At 32.9% G+C, this 24929-nt stretch overlaps 1 protein-coding gene, 1 long non-coding RNA gene and 1 other non-coding gene across 4 annotated transcripts; 2 read left to right on the top strand and 1 right to left on the bottom strand.

Moving 5' to 3' along the window:
• Positions 1–4982: 4982 nt before the first annotated feature.
• LOC120274019 lies at positions 4983–7078 on the top strand. Of its 2 annotated transcripts, none has more exons than XR_005540684.1 (4): positions 4983–5093; positions 5179–5395; positions 5507–5642; positions 6737–7078. It is a non-coding gene; the product is annotated as an uncharacterized LOC120274019 (long non-coding RNA). The 2 variants fall into 2 exon arrangements; XR_005540683.1 differs by having other exon boundaries at positions 5507–5647.
• A 407-nt stretch (positions 7079–7485) lies between these two features.
• On the bottom strand, positions 7486–12801 carry LOC120274142 (topless-related protein 2-like). Its single transcript, XM_039280901.1, has 4 exons — positions 12744–12801; positions 8081–8208; positions 7683–7891; positions 7486–7608 (listed from the first exon to the last, which is right to left on the bottom strand). The coding sequence occupies exons 1-4, from the start codon at positions 12762–12764 to the stop codon at positions 7583–7585; spliced, it is 384 nt and encodes a 127-aa protein (XP_039136835.1). The 5' UTR covers positions 12765–12801; the 3' UTR covers positions 7486–7582.
• An 11411-nt stretch (positions 12802–24212) lies between these two features.
• Positions 24213–24284, top strand: TRNAP-UGG. The gene has a single exon. It is a non-coding gene; the product is annotated as a tRNA-Pro (tRNA).
• Positions 24285–24929: the final 645 nt, after the last annotated feature.

The following is a 24929-nucleotide window of genomic DNA, read 5'->3' as shown; positions in this document are numbered from 1 at the left end:
GTTGAGGTTAAGATTTATCTTAGCAATTCTTTCTTCTAATATGAACCATTACTTATATATAGCTGAGATTGTGATCATATTAATTCTTAAACTTTGGCCCTCTTTTTCTGTTAGAGTTATTAGGGTACGTTAGGGTTAATGTTCTGAAAGCCTTTCAATTTCCGATAAAAAAAATAAATAGTTGATAAAATGTTTAGGTTTAATTTATAGAACAACAATCTTAGCAAAGACATTGAAAGATATTGCATGAAGTTAAGTTGCAGGATATATTATAAGATATATCATGGTTTGAGAATTTGAATTAATTTTTTCTTCATTTGAATATCATGATCTCAGTGCAATGAATATTAATGGTCTGAGAGAGCCTCGTTCAGTCCACTCATGGATAGGTTTGGGATTGAATTGGCTGCCAAATCATTCTATCAAACACTCAGTGTAAAGATTCATGAGTCACTCTGTGAATGAAGGAATGATTTGGGAGATTATTCAATTATCTACTCTTCATGCTTGGACTGAAGGGGGCTCCTTCTTGTCATTCTTCAACATTCATTTTCCAAATTTTAATGCCTTTATTGATCATATGAAGATGATCATTATATATATATATATTATGTAATTTGTTGAAGATCTTATGTATGTCATCTTGTAAATTTTGTACATTCTCATTGACTGATGAAAACTGCATTGTATGGAGAGAATGAGAACATGTAACTTATGACATTCTTCTGTGTTTGTTCACTGAATGATAAGTTTTAAGGTTGGTGATCCTGTTGAAATACTGATGAATTTAGTTTGGTATATATGCAAATTAAGTGGGAGTGTATACATATATATATTGATTGACAAGGACTGTTTAATTGGAATCTTGGAACTTGGAGTGCTTATAGATTATAGCATATATTATAGATGCTAATATGCTAGTAAAGCAAGATAATAGAGCCTTTTCATTACATTGTTAGCGGAGGAAGCATCAATAATGCATCCCTCTATGTATGTGTTTGGTCCCCGGTGAGATTATAATATTTAAAGTGTTCTCCTCCCACTACTTCTTTGAGTTGTCTTTCTGCTGTTCTACTTTTCTTCTACCTTGAAAGTTGAAACTTGTGTCTCTCTTTGCACATATGTGTGTGTGTGTGTGTGTGTGTGTGTGTGTGTGTGTGTTTGTTTGTGTGTGTGTGAGAGAGAGATGCCATGAAAGCCTAAAACCACCATTCATCTGAGTTTATATTGCCTTATTCAAGAACGAGGGAATACTTGACCTGGTTCTAGCTTACCTATTACAGGCAGACAAAAAATTATCTACAACATAACAAAATTAAAAAGACACGTGTCAATCTATGATAGGCTAGAGCCAAGTAATAAAAACTCAATTCATTCCTTTTTTTTTTTAATTATTTTTTATTTATTTATTTTTTAAAATAAATTGATAAATCACTACTTTATTGAGATAGAAAAACAGAGTACAGCCTGCATGTGATACATAAGACTCTTTTGGTTTTATTACCTGCGATCTGTGTGTTTGAGTATTTGGTATATTACTCAACCGCTTTTAACACAAGGTATAGTTCATGCAAAAAGAGAGAGAAGGCATGAAGGAATCCTAAGAATAGGACCTAAATAAAGTCATATCACAACTCATTAATAGAAACCTCAAGATCTTTTGCTATACTGTCAGAGATCTGAAGAACTTCAAAGAAAAAGAAAAGGATTATTTAATCCATGAAAATGCAAAACTTGAGCTAAATATTAAATCATAGAAAGTACAGACTGTGCAATGTTTTGCCCATATAGTTCTATAAGGAATCTCTTCTGTCTCTATTAATCTATGTAATCAAAGTACACCACTGTTGATTAGTTTAATATTACATGATGTGCAGTAGAGCATTCACCTACTTGAACAGTGCCATGCCAAATGACAACCATGTCAATAATAAAATGGGCAAGGTTTAAATGAAAAGGGAAAGCAACCAGATTTTAATGGTGAAAAATGAAGCAATATGTGGCTATTAAAAAAAAATGTGAGTGATTATTTGTTTTGACCCTCATGCGAAATAATTTTTTTTTTTCAATTGAAATGGATAGAAAGGTCACGAATTTATTTTAAAATAAAAAAAATCTTTATTCTAAAATTTTAAGAGTTGATAGGTTATTTCCCATAAATCAAAGGGTCCAAACTCAATATTATGTCTCTTGTCTATATTTTGATTAATAAAATTGAAAGTAATTCTAAGAGTTTCATGGGACCTTCTAATTAGAGCTATTATCTGGTCCATTTAACTAGCGAGAAATGATTGTATTGTTAATTTTAAATTATTATTTTTAATTTATCACACGTTTGTTTTTTTATTGCTTTATGTCACAAAAAACAAAAGTTAGAGGTCTCTTCCATAATAGACTAATAGTGAGAAGAAGTTTCTAATTTCATAGTTCTTCTAGAGGGACAAAGCTCGACCCAGATGATCGAGCCCCACATTTATCGCTAGTTAACTCCCTTTAAAGCTTTTCTGTTTTTCATGGGAGGAGATGTTCTATACACTAAGGAGTATTATTTGCCTATATTCCTTGTATCCACCCTCAGTGGACATTTTTGTTTTCTTTGATTATCTGTTTTAGATTGTATTGGTGCTCTCTTTTATTAATAAATTAATAATTTATCCATTTTAAAAAAATAAAATAAAAATATAAATTTATTTATTTTTAAAAATAGTCTAATCCTTTTAATGGATACTCCAAAGAAGCAATTTTATTATTATCCAACAAATATGAAAGTTTGTATAAAACCGAATAGCAGTTTAATTTTTTATGTAAATTTTTTTTATGGGTACTAAATTATGACCCTCTTTCATTTTAAGGTCCAAACTTCAATTTCAATCAGAATGGTTACCCAACTCCAACTTCAATTTTATTTCATTGGGTGATCCGAGAGAATTTGGTTTATTTTTTATGTTGGAAATTCTCTGTCAGCAAATGAGATAGAATTTATGGCATCTACATCATAAAAAAAAAAAAATCGGAATCTCTCTGATAACCTGGTAAAACAAAATTGAAGTTGAATAAACATTTTGATTTTAAGTTTGGACCTCAAAATTAGAAAATGCCATAATTTAGGAACTCATCTCCCTTGGTTTTGGAACAAGAGAATACCCTGGTTTCACCCTATTAAAACCTGACACGTGTCCCCAATCACAATAGAAAAAATATAATAACATCACATGGGACACGTGTCAAAATATAATAGGCTGGAACTAATGTATTCTCTGGTTCCAGAACTAGGGGAGATGAACTCATAATTTAGTACCCTACCAACAAATTTACCCGAAAATCTGATTTATTATTAGACAACAATAGCTCTCTACCGCAATGATTTAAAAACCGGACCGGACCGGCCGGTTGAACCGGTTGAACAGGGGAACCGACCCGATAAACCCGGTCCGATTACTCACATAAAATAGTAAAGAACCGGGCGGCTGGGTTCAACCCGGTTGAACCCGGACCCGGTCAATTTATTAATTTAAATTATTTAATTAGTTTATTTATTTTTATAATTAAAAAAACTTAAATAAAGTTAATAAACTCATTAACTCGGTCCAAATTTCAAAAAGGCAAAAAAAGTCAAAACAAAATACTTGAAGATATTAATATATTATGATTTATTATCATTAATTTATTATAATTAACTTATAATTTTTACGCTAATCAACAATTAAATCATTAAAAATTAAAGTATTAAAGTATTAAACCAAACATTTCAATGGTTTGGTTTTTTTATTTTTTTAATCATTATTGTTGTATACTTGTATACTTATATTTTTATTTAATTCTTTATTTTTTTAATATTTGTTGTATAGTTGTATCCTTGTATATTTGTATTTTTAAAAAAATTTTTAATTTTTATATAAAGTTAAGACTTTGTGACCTTATAAAGGTAATTTAAATTTGCAATATGTAATTTTGTATCTTTATTATTATTTGTTCTTTATTTTTGAAGTTATTTTTACTTATTTATTATTATTATTTTTAATTTTTTTAAATATTTATTTATTTGAAAAAAATTAAATCCGGTTGAACAATTTTTAATAACGTCAAGAGTTATTAATCAAGAGTTATTCACTAATATGAATGGGCATTTTTTTGTTGATTTTTTTGAATTTTTTATAATTTTATGATTTTTTTGACATTTCTTATTTTTAACAAAAAAATTTAAAAAAATAAAAAATGTTGGACCGGCCGGTCGAACCGGTTGAACCGGTTGAACCGCGAACCGGTTGGCCAACCGGTTCACCAACCGGTCCGGTTTTTAAATCCTTGCTCTACCGTTGAATTTTACCAAGATTCTGAATTCAAGATCACAAGGGAAAAGAGTAAGGGCTTATTTAGATTGGCTTAAAAAAAAATGTTTTTTTTTTTCATTTTGGTAGAAAGACTTTTAAAAAAGTGCTTCTTAGAGTAAATAAAATGCTTCTCTATTTTTTATGTTTGGATAAATTAATGTAGAAGTATTTTTATATGTGTGAAATTTGTTTGGGTGTGCATTTTTAAAAAGACTCTTCATTGTCAAATTACTAAAATGGGCTTTGATTAAGTTATTATAATAACACTAATACTAATATACTAATAATAATACGAATACTACTACTACTAATAATAATAATAATAATAGAGTTTTAAAAAAATTAGGGAACTTAGTAATTTAATAACATAAAACAGCTTCTCAGGTTTTTTTTTAGCTTTTATTGTTGTAAAAAAAAAAATACAAAAACATGATTGTTGGAGCTCAAAAATATTTAATTTATAAAAAAATCTACCTGAAGTTTCAAAAACGAATCCAAACAAACCAAATAGCTGCACCACATCTAACGGCCACTCAAAATAGATCACGTGTCAGTATCCCATTGGACCGTCAGAAGGCGTTGATCACATCATGAATAAACTATAAATAATCCCCCGTCTCCACCCAATCCGATCAAATTCTAGGGTTTTTTTTTTATAATTCTTTTGAATTCTTTGCTCTCTTTTCCCTCCCTCTGTCTCTCTCTGTTCGGTGGTGGTGCGATCCCTTCTTCAATGATCGAGGATGGAGATCTAGACAATGGGTAACGATTTCTTTTTTTCCGTCTTATTCCCTTTACTTCCCCATGGTTTTGATTTTTTTCTGATTTTGGGTTTAAATTTGTGTAGATCTCATCTCAATGATCCTTAGCAAAGAGGAAATGTATTAGATTGCAATTCTTTGATCTTTTCTTTAAACCAATTTTTGCGAGAACTCGATCAATCCATGATGATGATGTAGATCCAAAAGACGGTTTGGGATTTCAACCGGTGATTTATCTTCCGAGGATCTTTATCATCTTTGAAAAGTGCATTGATCTCAATGATAATCTTCCAGAATTGGAAGGTATGTATTGATTTTTTGAAGAAGTTTTTTTTAGTTATTCATACATATCATCAGTTATTTATTCATCTAGTTGATTGTTTTATACCCAAATTTTGTTGATCAGATTTTTAGAGAAATATTCAGATGTATTTGATCCATAGTTGAAATGAGAGAGAATTTGCTAGATTGTCAAAGATCAAGAGTAGGATTGAGAAGAGTATTGTTTTTGAGCTTGAGACTTTTAACATCTTGCTGCATCTTGAGAAAGGTGAGGTATGTTTTTTTTAACCCTTTGTTTGTTTTGTTTTTTTAGCCAAGATGTTTAGGGTTTAGGGTTATGTTCGGACTAACCACACACACAGCTATTACTCACACTCCCAGAAATGTGCTATCACTTATAATTCAAACTCTCATCATTTGTGAAGTTCACAAAGTTCATCAAAAATGCTGACGGTCAAATTGCTTAAACTCAAGCCAAAAAAATAATATTAATAATTAAATAAAATAATTAAAAAGGTTATAAAATTTATAATATATATGTTAAAATTTCATAAATAAAATCAAAATTCAAAGTTTTAATTTAGATAAAACATACCTAAAATGAAATAGTAACGTTAGTAAGAAAATTATTACACTATTATTATGTTTTTATTATTAAAAAATTCTATTATGTTAAGAAATCCTAATCACCATCAAATTAAGTAACTTGATCCATTTTTTTTTTGTCACTGTACTCTTACTCATTCTTATATTCATCCCCTATCTTTATTTTTTCAAAGACTCGTCTTCAAATCTTCTAAAGGATAAAATGTTATACAAGAACGCTAAGCAAATAAATATTTTTTTTTTTTTTTAAGTTTTAAAGGTTAAGATTTAATTTAATAATCATCTACTTATATTTATCCAGTTTTTAAAAAACAAAAAAAATAAAAAAATAGAACTGCATTTTACTAGAACTCTTGTTAAATTGCTTTTTAGTTTCAAACAGTTTTAACATTCAAAACCATGACCTTTATAAAAAAATTTCCTTTTTTTTTGTTCTTGGCGACATTGCAGAGGAATTTCTTCTTTCTTTTTTTTTTTTTAATTTTTTTGGTTCTCTTCATATTGTGCCTGATAGTAGAGAAGTAATTATCCCAATGGTTACCTTGTCCTAAAACACACTGATGAGAGCCAAAGTATAGCATCATAGTAATGTAGAAGCCCAAGAATCTCTCAACTTGAATGAAAGAAAAAAGTTGGTTCTTTACCCATAAATCGCTTCCTTTTGCATCAGATTGGTTTAATTATTAAGAATATTTTGTTTCTTTGGTTGATCCCTGAAGTTTTGTAAATCTTAATGATTTGGTGATATTGTTTCAGGTCAATTTTGTGCACTTAATTTTGATTGGCTGATTCTTTTCGTTCTTCATTGTTTGTTCCACAAGGGATGTTTGTAGCATCATTCTCGTGGAAGATTAAGGAGAAATGTAAGGATAAGATTGAGGTCTGTGAAAAGGTTATATATATATATATATATATATGTATTTTTAGTTGGTAATAAGACCATTTACCATGAAGGGTGCAGGTCGCCCAATTTTAATAAAATTTTCCCATTTTGTGGTTCTTGAATAGGTGATGATGCAGGTATTGTATTTATTAAGGCAACACCTCCAAGTCATATGTATAGACCAACTATGGACCAATGATTACTTAGTTTATTGATATTGGATTTTTTTATATAAAGTTTTCATTTAAAAAAAAATCCGGAGATCAAAATCTACTCAAAATATGACTATAGTTTTTAACAATTCTATAAACCAAATCTAAAATTTGGAAAACCTTTTTCGAACTAAATCATACAGCAAGTCCAGGGTTCCATCTCAAATCTTCAAAATACTTTTTTAAAAAAAAAAAAAAAATCTAAGTAACTGAAACAACCTCCATTTAACCCTCTAGAACCTACCTTCTCTAAAAGCTTTTGACCAATCATGGGTTTTTGAAAAACCTAACATTCAAAAACACCATTTAAGCATTCCTGAGAGATATAAGAGTACCTGAAACCTAATTGAAAACATATTCCTCATGAAAGTGTCCTTGGGAAATTATATTGTATGTTAAAGTTATCAGTCTTGACTTTCAAAAGCTCCCAGAGATCTATGTCCTGCTGCATTGGCAAGTATCTTAAAACCATTGTCCATTATTGTAACAGCAAGAAGATTACCTTCCTTATTGAATCTCAATCGTGGGAGAGACTGTTATGATTATTAATGCTAGTAAGTCAAAGATATGTTTGTGTAATTCTATGGCAATAATTATAGAAACTTACCTGTAAGCATGTTCACATTGTCCATATCCCAAAACTTTATTTGATTTTCTTCTCCAGCAGCCAAAAAGTGGTTTTGGGTAGTGTCAAACTGAACAACACCAATGGATTTTTTCTGGAAACCAACATATGTTCTCTTTATCACCCCTTCAAGATCATTCCACTCAACAAGAAATGAGTCTCCCTCTCTGCTAGTGCCACAGCAAAACAATCTACATAGCAAAGAGAACAGATGTGATTGCTGTGCTATAACATGAGAATTCCATAAAAGAATTGAGTTCAAGCTTTTGACATGGCAAACAGAAAATATATAAGTGTTGCATGTGTGCTAAAAACATAAGAATTCTATAGAAAGATTTGAGTTCAAGCTTTCTGCTCTCAATATAGGCTCTCAAGCTTGCCTGCTTCCATCAGAGCTATATAACATTGTTGAACACCAATTCCCCGGAGCATCATAGTCCACCCTAGATCCTATGTTATCATACAGCCATGCCTTGATTTTCCCATCAATAGCGAGTGAGTAAACAAACTGCATTAAGGAATAAGATCAAAATGTTATCATAAAAACATTCACAGATCCTTCCCTTTTTTCTAACAAAGGAAAAAATTTTTAAAGAAGTGTTTCCTAACAAATGGTCAAAAAAAAAAAAAGGGAGCAAGTACATGCCACTGAAGTTCAGATTCATGTCTATACAAAAATGCATGATCAAGAGGCACTGCTCAACCACCTCAATAAGAACAGCTTTCAGAGAGTAGAATTACAAAAGCTGGTTTCATTCATACAAAGAAAGAGGAGGAGAATGTTGGATCATTGGATGGTGGCCCTTTTTTGGGTCAAATAAAAATTTCAGCTATATGATTCCCAAAATAATAATAAATAATTAGGTGCCACATGCAGATTTCTGCCCTTCATGTCATATACTTTGTGCTCCCAACAATAATAATCAAAACTAATTTTGATTTCTAATTTTTTTCCTTGATAAAGTATCAAAATTTCCTCCCAAACAATAGAACAAAAGATATCGAAAATTTGGAATAAGTAAAAAAAAGTAAAAAAATTTGCCCACCAAAGACAACCTTCCCACTGCAAAAAAAATAAGATAAGACATCGGCAAATGCGTTTAGCAACATAAATAAAATAGACAGACTAGTTGATCAAGTTAACCAGACCAAATATCTAGACACACACAACAGCTTGGCGCGTCCTAGACTGTGTATGCTTCATCAATTGCTTACATCCAGCATTCTGACAACCTGTCATACTGAAAGTATTTGGAGTTCTGGGGTGTTTCAAGATGAAAACTGTTGCATAGAACAACAATATTTATTTCTCTTGAAAACATTCTGCATGACAGGAGTTTGTAGCTATAGTGCTACCCATAACATTTATTTAAACCAATGTGGCATCAACACTGACTGAATCACTTAAATACTTGATAATGACGTAAACAATGTCTTCTTCAAATTCCATGCTAACATGAAAATGATAACAGATAGAAGGAATGGCTACGGCTAAAAAAAATCACTCTGCTTCAGAGACAAGCCAGTGATGTTCAATATAAATAAAAAAGCAGATTAGGAAGAGAATCATGTTCTTGGGGTTATGAAAATCAATTTGCAAGACATTAAAATGAAAAATCAAAGAATGAAATTTACACAATTCTGTTAAGTCCATATGTAGGTGCTAGATATATAAATAAAAAAGCAGATTAGGAAGAGAATCATGTTCTTGGGGTTATGAAAATCAATTTGCAAGACATTAAAATGAAAAATCAAAGAAGGATATTTACACAGTTCTGTTAAGTCCATATGTAGGTGCTAGATATATAAAGCTGTATATGAAGTCCATGGCCTGCATATACATACAATGCTAAACATCAACCTCCCTAAGATTGTCAGATTGCCAGATGAACTTTTTTTAATTTACTTCCAGATGCTGGAAAGTGTGATGATTCATATCACCAAGGTCCTCTTTTATTATACTGTTTCAATATTCATCATCTTTTACTTTAATTACCACAAGTCTAGTCTTGAAAATACATATATCAAAACAATCAAATCAAGAACCTTCCAGTTAAAAACCAGGACCAACTAGTACAAAAAAGAGTTGAACTCTACTTCTGTGTGAAGGCCATAGCAATGATATGGCGATACCAAATAAATAGATGCAAACATCTTATAATAAGAAAAAAAGAACATCTTGAATTACTAAGAAATGATGATCAAGACAAATTATAAAGCAACCAAAACCAATAAGGATTTGAGCATAGACAAGGTGTCAACGGGATGTGTGGCCCAGTATGACATGGGCCTGGCCCCTGCAGTGTAAGCCTGGAGTACTGTAAAGGCCCAGCACACGCATGTGGTACAAAAGATATGGTTTGTATATTTTAAATTTTGAAATTGCTTATTATATATAAGTGACAAATAGATATGGCTTGTACTAATTTTATTAAATTTTTTTTTCAATAAAATGTGTAACAATATTCCTCATGTATATAAGCTCTTGAAATGAAAAACAAATATCGTACATATGTATCTAAAACTATCTCCATTAACTGACTACTTGCATGATATAAAAGGTTCGTATAGAACACTATTGAAGGATGAACGGAGACGTTCGTCTCACCTTTGATCCAGATGGCCGACGGGTCCTCGTGCCTTTATGCTTCTCCCCTCCTCCCTTGGAGGATGATAGGAAATCTTTCTACCCCTTTGATGACAAGGAGGAAGATGAGGGTGTGTTCTCTTCGTTCTGGGATTCGATGTTTGGGGTGGAGTGCAGATGACCTGCAAGTGGTAGAAGGAGGTAGTGGTGGGCCATTGGTTGCACGACCGAGTGAGACGGTGGTTCTTCACTCCTGTACAAGCGAGCGGAACTGGCGAAATCCACCAGTGGGCTGTGTTTCAATAGGGGTTGTAGGAGATGTGGTTTCTGTTCCTGGGAAGTGTGCAGCGGTGGAGCTTGACTCCCGCGATGGTGGGCTGGATGCTAGTCCAGTTGAGGCTATGGTAGAGCGAGGCTCCCACGTCGGAGTGGAGCTTGGCTCCGGAGACAAAGGGCTAGATGTCGTTCTAGTTGAGGCTGTGGTAGAGCGGGGCTCCCACGCCGGAGAGGTGTTTGGCTCCCGCGATGGGAGACAGGATGCCAGTCCAGTTGGGGTTGTGGTGGAGCGAGTCTCCCACGGCAGAGTGAATTTGCGATGGAGGCCACATGTTGGAATGGATCTGCGACATTTTTAGTTGCTGAGATGTCAAACTAGAGGTCGGACCAAAGTTTGGAGAGGGGCCGGTGGTCGGGAGGTTGAGAACTCTGGCTTGCTTGGACGGCAGGTTGCGATAGGGTCGGACAGAGAAAGATGGATGACGGCGGGGCTTTGGGTTTGCTGGGGAAGCCGCGCGGTGGTGGTTGAGCTCCGCTCCCACGACGACGGCTCGGGGCTGTCTTGCGATCAGCCGGAGGTGATGGAGCGTTGCTCCCACTGGCTGGAGATGTGCTTTTGGTGTGCCGGTCGAGTGGTGGCGCCGGTCGGACCTTTGGTAGGAAGCCGGCTCGGTCCCCCGTGCAAAATCGATCAGAGCGAAGTGATGAAGCGCTATCACAGATCTTGAAGCACCGACGTATCGAGAATGAGAAACCTCGGTTGTTGGTTGATTCAAATTCTGTGAGGGTGACAGGTGGCGCTCAGCAATTTGCCAAGGTTAATGATCACGAGATCTTGTGGTCACATGTTGCTCACGTGGTGGTTGTAGGTTTTGTTGACTCATTACCAGTTGTTATTGGGCTGAGTTTAATGTTGGGCCAAGCTGCTGTTAGAGTTAATTTCATTCAGGTTTTTGATGATTTTTTTTTTGATTTTGGTTCCACTTCTCAAACTGGTTGAGCCATTTGTTGACTTTGTTCCAACGGAGTGGTTGCATGCACCGGAGGGCAGGGAGGTTCCCTCGGTGGTGGTGGATCTTGGCTGCCATGCCGCTTTGGAGTTTTTTGGTCCTAGCTCGGAGGAGGCTTGTGGCACACCTTGGTTGTTTGAGAAACGGGTGGACATTATCAAAAGACCGATAGTGTTCAATAGGGAGGACCTGATTCAGGAAGAAAGCTAGTAGTTCCATGTCTCCTCTTTTCCGGTGGGAGCCGCTCTTCGCCGGTTTATCTATCCTTTGTTTTTTTAAGTTCTGTCTTTTCCACGTCTAGTGGATGTTTTGTATCATGCTTTTTTAATTAATGCATGTGGTTTATCCAACTTTTCAAAACTATTTACTGTTTAGTATTTACAAAATAGCATTAGTTTTAATTTTATCTTTTAAAGTCATGACTATTTCAAGATTCATCACCTTTACTTCATTTATGACAACTGTTCCTAAAGCTCAACTCATTTTAATCTTAGAATTTATATTCTCCAAATGTGAAGATAAATAAGGAAAAAAGAATATATATATATATATTGGAAAATAATAAAATAAATATAATTTTATTGTCAAATCCCACAACAGAGGGTCAAAAATTATTTTTAAATCCTACAACAGATTAAACATTGGATTTAACTAAAATATTGAAACAGATTTTCAAAATAGATCATCTAGTGGGGTTTCTATCATAGATCTTCAAAATTAAAAAAAAAAAGAAAAAGAAAAAGACCCTCAAACGCAATCGAAAACCTTAAAGAACCCTGAAAAGGAGGATTATGGTGATCATTCGGCGGGTGATTTTGGTGATGGTTTTCAAAAACCCTCAAGAACCCTTGACCTTGATAGAATTAGGGTTTTCACTACTCTCATAAGATTCAAACGAGTATAAATTTCAGAAACCTCACATCAAGATCATAAACCCATCTCCAAAAACCCAAATCTCACAATCATAGAGCAAGAAAACAACTCAAAGCAATGAAATATGAATCATTTTCAAAAATCCAAATCTCAAACATCATCTAGCAAGGAAGCAACACATGATTCAAGACAACCCATTAACATACATCAAATTCCATGAAACCCAAATTGATGATAACTAGCAAGAAACATCGCAAGAGAACCGGAGCAAAGATAGAGAGAAGATGGAGAACCTACCTGAACAACGAGCTTTGCCATGGAGAATTACAAGCCTCGATCGCCTCTCTCTCTCTCTCTCTCTCTCTCTCTCTCTCTCGTGAACTCAAGCCTTGTTTGGATTGGCTTATTGATGCGGACCTGATTGATGAGCTAGCCTGCGCCTACTTGGACAAGTGGGATGCGATGACCTAGGCGGGGTTATTTTCGTAATTTTCCTAAAGAGGTAATTTTGGTGATCAGAGAACCCCCATTAGATGGAAAACAGGTCAACAAGCAAAAGTCACGAGTTTGCACAGCAAACTCGTGAGTCACACCCGTTTTCGCCCTAATTCCATCATATGGGCCTCGAAAACAGCAATTTTGTCGTTTATGGAAAGATTTCCTCCATCGATATCTTGGGTTGAAGATCTCTGATTGAGACGCCTTTTTTGGCATTCACTATGTTTGGTTTTTAATTTTTATTCTATGGTGTCAATCGCGAATTTTCGATTTATTTCTCTTTTAGTGTTTCTTGTTGGTCTATTTATTTGTAAGCCTTCGGACTATGAAGGCAGCTTGAATTTGAAATAAAATTGATATATTTTTTCTCTAAATTCCTGGGTATTCTTAGACTAAACAGGATTTAGGTTTCCATTTCGTTGTTGACTTGGGTATTCATAGACTAAACAAGTCCTCAACTATATCCCACTGCGTCACTTATCAAAAAAGTGTTTTTTTTAGTTTAGTAGAAGTGCTTCTGAAAAAAAAAAGTGCTTCTCCAGAGTAAGTTAAGTACTTTTTGTATTTTTGTTTGGATTAGTTTTTATGTAGAAGCAGAAGTTGTAAAAATAAACTAAAAAATAGCTTTTTTTCATAAGCTGGTCATGACTAGCTTTTGAAAAAAACTGTTTTTCAGCTTTTTACAGCTTCTGCTTTTTTAGATCAGCCAATATAAACAATATTTTTGGAACCCAGAAGTGCTTAGCATATAAAAAAACACTTCTGGGTTTTCCAAAAACCAAACCAAACAAGGCCTCAATTTGAAATGGATTTTAAGGTCGGTGAGAAGGCTAGACATATATATATATATATAGATGGGTCTGGCAACGGGCTATAATTTGAATCGTTGTTGTTGCCTTGAGATATGTGTTTTGTTTTTTTAAAGACATACGTGGAATATGTTGCGACTAAAAACTCTATATTTACAACAAATTATCTCTGGCAAATGATATGATCTGAACCGTTGCTGTCACCTTGAGATATGTGTTTTTTTCCTAAGGAGATATCCGAGGGCAATGTTGGCGCTTATAACTCTATTACAACAAATTATATGTCTGGCAAATGCTATGATCTCAACCGTTGAGATTGCTTTAAGATTCCGTTTAATGATCATGAGGACAACTGTGGCCCTTAATACTGTATATTTTTACAATAAATTATGAATTAATTGATTTCAATTGACCCATTGAATGTAGCCGTACACTAGGTCCCCATTTTGTTTTATATAAACTATACCCTGAAACGCACTATTGAATTATATATTTTTATTAAAAAAAATAAATAAATCACTCTAATTAAAAAAAAAATAAGTACACAAACAATCACACCAACAGAAAAAAAAAAACCATTATTGTAAGATATAGTAACAAAATAATAAAAATAAAAAAAACAAAAAGAACAAACAACAAGAACCTCTACTATTGAATCATGTCACTCAGGTGGTACATTGCATTTTTAGATAATTTTAAATAATTTTTTTTTAAAATTAGGTGATGTTTACCTAATTGACCTTTATATAGTAGCTTTCTCAAAGTAAAAAATTCTCCCAAAGTTTTACAAGATCGTTATATACTGTTGATTAGAAACTTTGGAATAAGAAAAATCAAGAAGCTATTCCGGCATGGTGTCTTATCTACACCCAGCTCAACTATAATTCTTGTGATTTCCCCTTGGAAGAAAAGAGCTTTATGAGAGAAAATTCAATTAATAAATAATTTTTAGGCAAGTAGTTTTGACCATGAGATGTGAAAACTAGTAGTTTTTTATTAATCTTGAACTGATAATGGTAAAGGGAGGTGAAAACATTTTCGATCTCCTCATTCCTTCAATTTTGTATTTAAGAGCCTCTCCAAACAATATATGTGTTTCAATAGTTTCATAAGTGATAAATTGCCATTATTTATGAATATGAATAAATATCTGGTTCTTACATAAGAGGGTCATTTTTAGCTTTTTTTTTTCTTCTCAGGATTATATTCTAAAACCAATTTTAGTGCAGAATTCTTACTAATTTTGTCTCATTCATCAATTTTAAAAACACCCTCATTTTACAGGTTACATGATGGAAAATTTAACTTCTTATTATTATTATTATTATTATTATTATTATTATTATTATTAGGACAAAGCCTTAGAATTACATATATGCCACTGGAAAGTAGAGATGTTTATGTCATGATAAATAACAAGTCTTGAAGGGTATATATATATACACACTACAAAAAAATTGCCATATACCGACACTTATCTATAGTGACGGTCAAATTTTATAACTATAAACTGTTTTTACAAACAATACTTCAGAACTGTCAGAATAGATAAGATATCTACTGACGAATTTCGCTCCGTTAGTATAATATTATTGTATTCGACTTTTTATCTATAGTGACGGTCAAATTCGTAGCTATAGACTATTTTTTTACCAATAATACTAGATATTTATCGACGGATTTAGTTCGTCAAGTATAGCTATTATCAGTATTATGCCTATTACCTATAGTGACGATCAAATTCCATAACTATATATATCTATAGTGATGATCAAATTCTGTAGCTATAGACTTTTTTTACCAATAATAATTTAAAATTGCTGTAATAGAGAAAAATATTTACTTGATCTAATTTTTATACCAACACAATTTTTTTACTATCAGAATAAATCAAATATTTACAAATGCATATTCTTCAATTAGTATAGCTAATATCAATGCTTATCTATAATGACGGTCAAATTTTTGTAGGTATAGACTATTTATACTAACGAAATTTTTATAACTCATTAGAAGAAATTAAGCATTTAATGACACCTATTTTTTTCTATTGGTATAAATATTGCTTATATCGATTATTATATATAGTGACTGATCAAATCATGTAACTATAAAATGGTTCATCCTAATAAAATTTTATAAATATCGAATAAATTCGACATTTGCTAATAGTTATGTTTTAAAAATATATGTAGTTATATTAAAAAAATATATTTTTATTAAAAATATATGAAAATAAACATTTATAAAAAAATAGTTTTTTTAATTGTTATTTTTACTAATAATATTAATTATCTTTTAGACAATATATATTATATTTGTTTTTAAAAAAATTGTATGTGTTACATGTACAATTATTTTTAATAATTCATTAAAAATTTATAAATCTAGTTATTTAACATCGAAATTTACCCTAATCTTTTACTGGTTTAACATATTAAAAAAATGTCTAAATAATTCTTCAACAGCTCACCCTTCAGTCTCTTTCTCTGAACCCTTCCATCCATCCTCTCGATCGGAATCAAGCGCGAACGAGGTCTTGGGAAAAACTCCGTCACGGCCGGACAATCAAAAATCTAGGTATAAATCCTCATACTCCATTAGCTAGGGCATTTCTATCCCGAGTGAGAGTAGTGGTTTAGGGCAGTGAAGATGGAGATGAGGAGGCCGGTAGTGATGGTGGTTGAGGGATGGAGTGAGGAAGCCGGTAGTGATGGTTGTTGAGGGAAGGAGAGAGAGAGACAGAGCGAGAGAAAGATGGAGATGAGGAGGCCGGTAGTGATGGTGGTTGAGGGATGGAGTGAGGAGGCCGGTAGTGATGGTTGTTGAGGGATGGAGAGAGAGAGAGAGAGAGAGAGAGAGAGTGAGTGAATGAGTGAGTGATGATGAGTGGGAGAGTGAGTGATGAGCGGTAGTGGGAAGACTGAGAGGACTTGGTTCGTTCTCGACCCCTGGTTCTTCCCGACGATCTCGGCTCTCTTGCTCCACCCTCACCGCCCTCACGATCCCGCCAATGTAAGCCCCTAAATCCCCGATCTCCCGATTGCTCTATCGGTGTTGATTCTCGACGTGTTTCTAGCCCTAGATCAACCGGTCTCGCCTTATCGATCCCCTTTTTTTGATGGGTCAGTGAATAGTGATGTTTCTTCTGGATTTTTTTATTTTTTTGGGTTTTTTTAGGTTGAATTTGTTGTTTTGATTTGAATCTTGATTTTTTCTTTTTCGGGGTTTTTATCTTTTGCCCTTCTTGGAGATTTTCATGTGTTGCATAGGGGTTCGTTCTCTTAAAGATTGATTTTTAGTAATTGTGAAGATCTTGTAGCCTAGGGACTCGGATTGTTTGGATTTGTTGAAAAATGGAAATTTTTTTAGGGCGTTTGGGATGGATTTTTGTTGTTGTCCTTGAAAATTTAGGGTTTCTGTCGCTCCGGGTCATGGAGTGTCCTATGAATTGGTTGAGTTGTAGGCGTGGAACTCGTTGTAGTGGTTTAAAAATCCTAGTTTTTTTAAATGAATTGGTAATGGATGGTGGTTTCTTGTTTCATTTGGATGATTGCATTTGGTTTTGTGTGTTTTGCTTGTTGAATGGAAAGATTGGAAGGGAATTGAAAGCCCTGATTTTTTTGTATATTTTGTTAATGACGTGAAATTCACTAGCTTTCTTGAGTCATTTAACCGATTGGATTAACGATAGGTTTTTTTGTTTGATCGGTAAGTTGCATATCTATGTATAGTTTACAGGTGAAATTTTTTAAGAAGAATGGAAGATGGATGCCACATCCCGACTCGCTTTTATGTGGTGGTTTTTGTTAGATAGAGTGATGGTCTTTGGTCTTTGCTTTTTAAAAATTTTTGTGCGACTTAACCTCGACCGAATTTTTTTGTCAATTGATGATGTGGGCTGATCACATATTGAAGTTGATAACTAAAAAGTCGATACCGAGATAACCGCTTACCTTTCCAATTAAATTAATGTCGCTTATTATTTATCCGTTTTAGCTAGTAGGAGAAATTGGCAATCCATTGTCTATATTGTTTAGGGAGCTGGCAAGCTGTCGTTGCTTTATCTCTTGTTCATTCAATATTACAACTTAGCATTATAGCAGCATATATCTTTCAAACTTCAGTCATAAGGCTTCCAGATCATATTTTTCATGTGTCCGTTAGGTATATTATATATTATATTCCTTTGCTCATTGGTTAATGAAGTTTTATATCTCATGCATGAAAAGCTGTCTAGATTTTGTCATTCATCATTATTATTATTATTATTATTTTATTATTATTATTATTATTATTATTATTATTATTATAGAAACTAGAAGCAGATGAAAGAATAAAGTCAGAAAAATATGAGAGATGTATTCTGTTTGAGACAAAGGAACCTTTCCTCGTTTTTGCAGAAATATCAGAGATGTATTCTGTTTGAGATGTATTTTGTCATTCATTATTTAATTGTTTTGGAGGTCACTATCGGATTCCCCCTATTGTCGGCCTTGTGGATGAGGGGTACAAATTGGTGTCAAAGAGACCGATGAGTAATATATGCGGAGGGGACCATAGCTATGACAACGCATTGCTCTCAATGAGAAGCATTTTTGTGGCTCATGGACCTCAGTTTGAGAGAGGGAGGAAGGTTCCACCATTTGAGAATACTCAGATATACAACTTGGTCACCTCCGTTCTTGGACTCAGAGGAGCTCCAAACAATGGTTCTTCTACATTTTTAGCTTCAATTCTTCTATCTGACACTCGACTTGTGAACATAATGTTGTGCCTGCAGATTTACATATATTATGGATATTTGGTGTACTGTTAGCCAGTAATGTAAGTTGTTCCGGTTAATGTTTCATGTGTTTTATACTTCAATAGCATGGAATTCTTGGTCTACATTTTCAGATTTCATTCTTCTCTCAGACACTTTCACTTGTGAAATGATCTGGTGACTGCTTCTAGCTTTAACTTATTTCTTTGTTGCATTCCATTATCGATTCACTTGACAGTAATATGTTTGAAACTTTTGCATGCTGTAGAGTCATGAAACTTGCTTAAGTTATCAATGAGAGTGTTATTTCCACAAAGCAGCATGTGGCACTTGTGGATTTACATTTCTTCTCAGATATATACTGTGGTACTGTTAGACTCTAAAGTTTTGGTTATGTTTAATTTCTTTTGTGCTATTATACTTAAATTGCATAGAATTCTTGTTTGACATTTCAAGATTCTGTTCTTTCAGATGCTGGACTTGCGAGAGGACTGGTGATAGCTTCTAGTTTTAGTTGATTTCTTTTGATGAAATTCACTACCCATACACTTGGTAGTAATATGTTTGAAAAATTTCATGGCCTAGTGCTGTCAAAGATTGCTGAGTTATCAATGTGAGTGTTATGTCTCTGTCTTCTTATATGATATTTACTGTGTTACTGTTAGATATTGGGTTTTGTTTTACTGTTTTAATCGTGTTTTGTAATTAAATAACATAGGATTCATGATGCAAAGCAAGGCGGGCAATAATTGTGCTATGCAGTGACAAAGTAAACATACTAGATTGCAATTGATTCAGAAGCCTTCTTTGGCCATAAAGCTGGCCCTGTTTGCTTGTGATAATTTCAGATGACAACTTGAGTAGGCGCTCAGTTATGTATTGTGAAATTCATCAATTTATGAATTCTTAGATCTCGCACATGCTCAAATGCTAGATATTTCTGATGTACTATAGCTAATGCATGTGAAATCGAGTCCTATTTGCTAATGTATTTTGAAAATTTATATTAAATAGAGATATAGTGACGGTTTTATCTGTCAGTAAAATTTTATAAAAAAATCATCCCACAGATGTATTGACGGTATTATCCGTCAGTAAAAACTTCTAAAATTTTCTTCACTAAAGCTATAGTAATGGTATTATCCATCAATAAAAATTTTTAAAAATTTCAACATTATAGATATACTGACGGTATTATCCGTCACTAAAAACTTTTAAAAATTTCATCCCTATAGCTATACTGACGATATTATCCGTCAGTAAAAACTTTTAGAATTATTTAAGAATAAAGATAAAGTGACGGACATTTCTGTTAGTATAAGTTATAGCAACATATTCTATGCTGTCAGTATATGCCAAGGGAATATTGCAACAGACTTAATTTTTGTCAATATAAACCTATAGCGTCGAGGGATAATTTGACGAAAATTTTACTGTTGCAATAGGGTTTATAGCTGTCGCTATAGCATGAAAATGACTATAGTGACAGAAACTGAGGTTTTCGTGACGGATTTTTGACTGTCACTATATAACAATTTTTTTGTGCACAAGAAAAAGGCCAATGTTTGAATCTAATTTCTCAAGTTTAAAAGAACAAGATCTTATACAAGAAAAAGCAATGAACTAATTAAAAGTTGCACCACACTACTCAGATCACAGAAAAACTTCAATTTAAAACCCATCGAAACACGGCAAAAAAAATAAAATAAAATAAAATAAAATCAAAAATCAAAATGAAAGCACACTCAAGCAAATGCTTAATTTGGAGATTAAGCTGGCCAAACATGAGTACTTTTAAAGAAACAACAGATAATTTAATATGAGAACAGAAAAAGAGGCCGTGAATTAGAATAGATATAACAGTGAACCATGTGCATTTTTTGTTGTCATTGCCCATTGAAAAAGGCTCATTTAAAACTATCAATAATAGAGAAAAGGTTCATAACTCAGTTGTATTAATCCTACTAACTAAAGTGTTAGCTTGGGATTTTAAAAAAATACCGAGTTTACGTCTTGTTGAACACATTAGTGACAATAACTTCCCGGTTGTAAGTTTGGGCTTCCAACCCAAACCCTACATCAGCAAGTGAGGACGCATGGGTTGGACGTTCAATTTTTGCCCCTGCATACGTCTTTAATTACGCTGGTTACATTTGTAAAAAAATATATATATAATAATCATAAACTATGTTAATATTGTCACGCCCCAACCCCACAGCCGGGCCCGTTAACAGATCGGCCGCATCCAATGGGACTAGGCCCCACTGGGTGCAAGGCCTCAAATTTGACCTGATCAAAATCAACCCTAACAAGCATGAACAGTAATACAGAACCACCTGTAGGAGAACAGAAACTGAAATCATACAAGTATGGGCTTTAACAGCCCTACAAGATACAGAATCATACAAACAGTCTAAAGACCTAGAATAAACAAACAGAATTCATAGAGTGCATGAGCCACAAGGACCCAGTAGAATCGCAGAAATAACAGATAAAAGAGATGTTACAGAATAATAATAATAATTCACACAGAAATACAGAAAGTGCTCAGAATACAAAATTAATCAGAAATACGAAAAACACGCTGAAAATAGACGTGTACATCTCCCTGACTGATAACAGAAATCAATAGCACGAGGCTGGATCATCGACTGTGATGTCGGAACAGAACAGAATATCAATAGCCGTAACCGGATCTTCAACTGCAGTCATGGCATAGCGCTACTACAGAAAACATGTGCACATGGCTAGGACTTACTCCTCCTAGCTGGGCGAGCCAAAAATGGAGATGTACTAAAACTGCAGAAATATGAAATACAGACATAGGAAATACCGAATAAATAATGCAATAAAATAAATAATAAGTAAATTAATAAATAATTAACAACCGCTAGAAATACGGAATTTTACGGGTGCGAGAACCAACCTGGCTCCGAGCTACAAAGTCGGGTTCACCAAGTCCCGCGAACTAAAGCTCGCTACAATAATCTAACCCAACAAAATAAACTACACTCAGAAACAAATTCTTGGGCCGGGCCTAATTTACAACTAAGCCCTAAAGGAAGAATTAACAATCAAACAAACCACAGTCTTAAATAAAAATCACCAATTAACATAAAAGACTAAGCATCTAAACATCAAGTTTAACAATGAGGATTCACTTAACAAACACAACATGAATATTAAAATTTAGAGCATCTAGGCCAATTAAATCATCAGGACATCTCAATCACCATTTAACAAAACACTTATATAAAATAAACTATCATATATGATAAAAGGATGCCATGTTTTAACAATTAGGCATACAAAGGCCGCAGGATACACATGCATAATCAAATATATATACACACATATAATTAAACAAATCATCTAAACAAACATGCTTACACAGTTGCATGCTTTGACTAAATCTAGATGTAATGCTTATATATCAACATAATAGGCAGAACTTTAAAAACATAACAAAGTGCTTAAAAATAAACCAAAGAATTTTAGAAAATCAAATACAAAAAAATAAAAAATAAAACCTCATGCAGACTTACAACATCTCATGCTACAACATTTAAATACAAATAAAGATTAAATTAAGAACATGATTACATGATTAAGCTATAAAAATAATTAGAAATCTAACATATTAAGGTTGCAGGAAATCTAGCACAATTAAGTGTACATATATATACCTCTATAAATGTGTGGTTAAATAATTTAACAATTGAACATGCTTGCAGGAACACCAAGTCTACAATGTATATACATAGAGACATATGCATATTGATTCAATCTAAGAATATGATCACAACAAGCTTTAAATTTCCAGTATAAAGTCAGGGAAATATGGTTCTAAGCAAGCCAAACTCACAAGAAGCATGCATAGAATCAAAAAGGCAAAGCTAAGCTCCCAAGGAAAATATAAAATCATGCTTACACCCAGTAACATACAAATCACATTTGCAAGATCCAAACATCACCCAGATTTTTTTTTTTTAAAGATGCCAAGCAAAGGCCAAGACCACTATAGATACACATACATAAAACAACAAGCTGAACCCCATGCTCTCTAGAATCATACCAGCCAAAGCTAGATCCTCAAACAAGGTTACAACAATCTAACCTTAAGGGTTTGCTTGGTTGGAGGTTTTTGGGGGTAAGGTAAGGGAAGGGTTTTTAAAAACCCATGCTTGGGTAGGAGGTTTTAGGGGGAGGTAAGGGTTGAGAGGGGTTAATTGAGGTTTCAAAACCTCCACTTTTCTCTCATTTCTCAACCCTCCAAATTGGAGGGTTATGGAGGTTTTGAGTACCAATATTTTTTTATTGACCAAAATGTCCATACTCATTTACAAAAATTACAAGATATTTGATTAATTAATAATATAATACTATTAATTAATATTATTATATAACTCAATTATACAAATTAATATTGTTATATTAATTAATATCATTATTAATATTATTATATAATATTAATTTTATAATTGTATTAATTAATATTATTAATTATAATAATTATTATATTAATTATATTAGTTAATATTATTAATTAATATAATTAAATAATATAATAATATTAACTAACATAATTAATATTATTATATTAATTAATATAGCAATAATTAACGGTGAGATTTACATAAACAATGAAGTGAATGATGTATAGGTTTCATGTAATTGTAAATAAAGTTACAATTTTTTGTCTTTCATCCTAAGGGTAATTTAGTAATATTACTATATAACCTTACCTCCAATTACCTTCGAACCAAACACAACAAGATTTCAAAACCTCCATTTACCTTATCTTATCCCAAGCAATGAAAGGTTTAAAACTTCTTTTTACCTTCCATTACCTTACATTACTTTACTTTATGAAACCTTCTTATACCTCCATCCAAGCAAGCCCTAAAACGGAGAGATCGCAGACCCACCAAAAGCTGAAACAAAACCACCAGCACACCCAAGCTTGGAGCTTCCAACAAGGAGAAGGAGAGAGCTTGAAGAAGAAAGGGAAAACTAGAAGAGAGAGTTGCTTTCAAAAAACCCTTCCACCAACCCCGACAAGACCGGAGCTCACGTGTGAGAAGCCAGCTTGAGAGGAAACCTTGTCAGGAATTCAAGGGTTCGGTCAAACGGTCAAACGAGAAACAAAAAAATCTCTGGTCAACTTGGTCAACAAGACCAAGGTGACAGACATTACAAATATAACATCATTATTTCGGTTACTTGACAGTAGAATACTTGAGTAGAAATATAAATCCTATTGTCTGTGTTCATAACTTGTATCTTCAATGAAGGCATGGTGCAACATCCCCTTCATAGCACCATTTTTAAATATGTGTTATGGATCAATCACTTATCTATGCAAAAGATCATATTCTTTCAAGGGGTCCAAATGCCAAAGTCTCAAATACGGAGTAATCTCATGGTAAAATCGTCCAATACGAGCTCATTTTGTGTTTTGCTTAAATCAATTGTTATGTTCACATCGTATATTTTTCTTACATGAGTTGATTATTAATACAATAAAAAAAAATCTCAAATGATTATAATGTTTGAATAATAATAATAATAATAATAATAATACAGCAGTAACAGAATTAGTTTCTTTACGACAAAAAAATGTCATAGATCTGAAACCTATGAAAATCATAAATATAGTTTCGAATAGTTTATAATAAGCCCATCAAATAAGTTGGGCGTTTGGTCTAGTGGTATGATTCTCGCTTTGGGTGCGAGAGGTCGCGAGTTCGATTCTCGCAACGCCCCATTTTGTTTCCATTATTAATTTTAATTTATTTAGTATATTTTCCCTCGAGTTCCATTATTTGTCTAAATTTATTTAACGCATTTTCCCTTGAGGCTTTCATTATTTTTAATTTATATAACACATTTTCTTTTTTTTTTCCTTTAGTCAAAACCGTTTATTATAAATTTTCATTAAATCTTTGGTAAGGTTTGATTTTATACTCTTAAAAATTGAATAGTTGTTATTATATATATATATATATATATATATATTTCTTTATGCATTTGCTTGTATGAGGAGAAGAGATTGTGAAGTATTTGACCTTCATGTACAATTTTAATTAATCTATTCCTTTACAAGAAAACAATAATAGTAGTCTATACTAGTATACGAACAAAAGATAGTTTCTACTAATGAATATTTGCAATTATTCATCTTTGTTGGAATGTAGAACTATACAAGTAAGGAAAGACGAACCAAATAATTTTTTATTTATTATAATGAAAGCAGATAAACTAGCTTTTTAACCCAAAAACACTTATGCCCTTAATGATTTCTGAAATAAAATGCCAAGCATGGTTCAATTTCAATTATTTTACCTTTTAATTGTTTCTAATTTGCTAATTCACATTGAGAGTTATTTAATGAACAAAACTTAGAGGGTC

This window comes from Dioscorea cayenensis, chromosome 12 (assembly GCF_009730915.1).
Source record: "Dioscorea cayenensis subsp. rotundata cultivar TDr96_F1 chromosome 12, TDr96_F1_v2_PseudoChromosome.rev07_lg8_w22 25.fasta, whole genome shotgun sequence".
NCBI lineage: Eukaryota > Viridiplantae > Streptophyta > Magnoliopsida > Dioscoreales > Dioscoreaceae > Dioscorea > Dioscorea cayenensis.
Note: the sequence above shows the minus strand (reverse complement) of the source record. Positions and strands in the feature narration are given on the sequence as shown.

Bases quoted from the DNA above. Each gene is read 5' to 3' on its own strand.
- LOC120274142 (XM_039280901.1), bottom strand. From the start codon at position 12,764: ATGGCAAAGCTCGTTGTTCAG. The intron at 7,892-8,080 runs GCAAGCTTGAGA...TTTGCTATGTAG, and splicing joins TATAGCTCTGATGGAAGCAG to ATTGTTTTGCTGTGGCACTA. The intron at 7,609-7,682 runs GTAAGTTTCTAT...TAATCATAACAG, and splicing joins CAATGTGAACATGCTTACAG to TCTCTCCCACGATTGAGATT.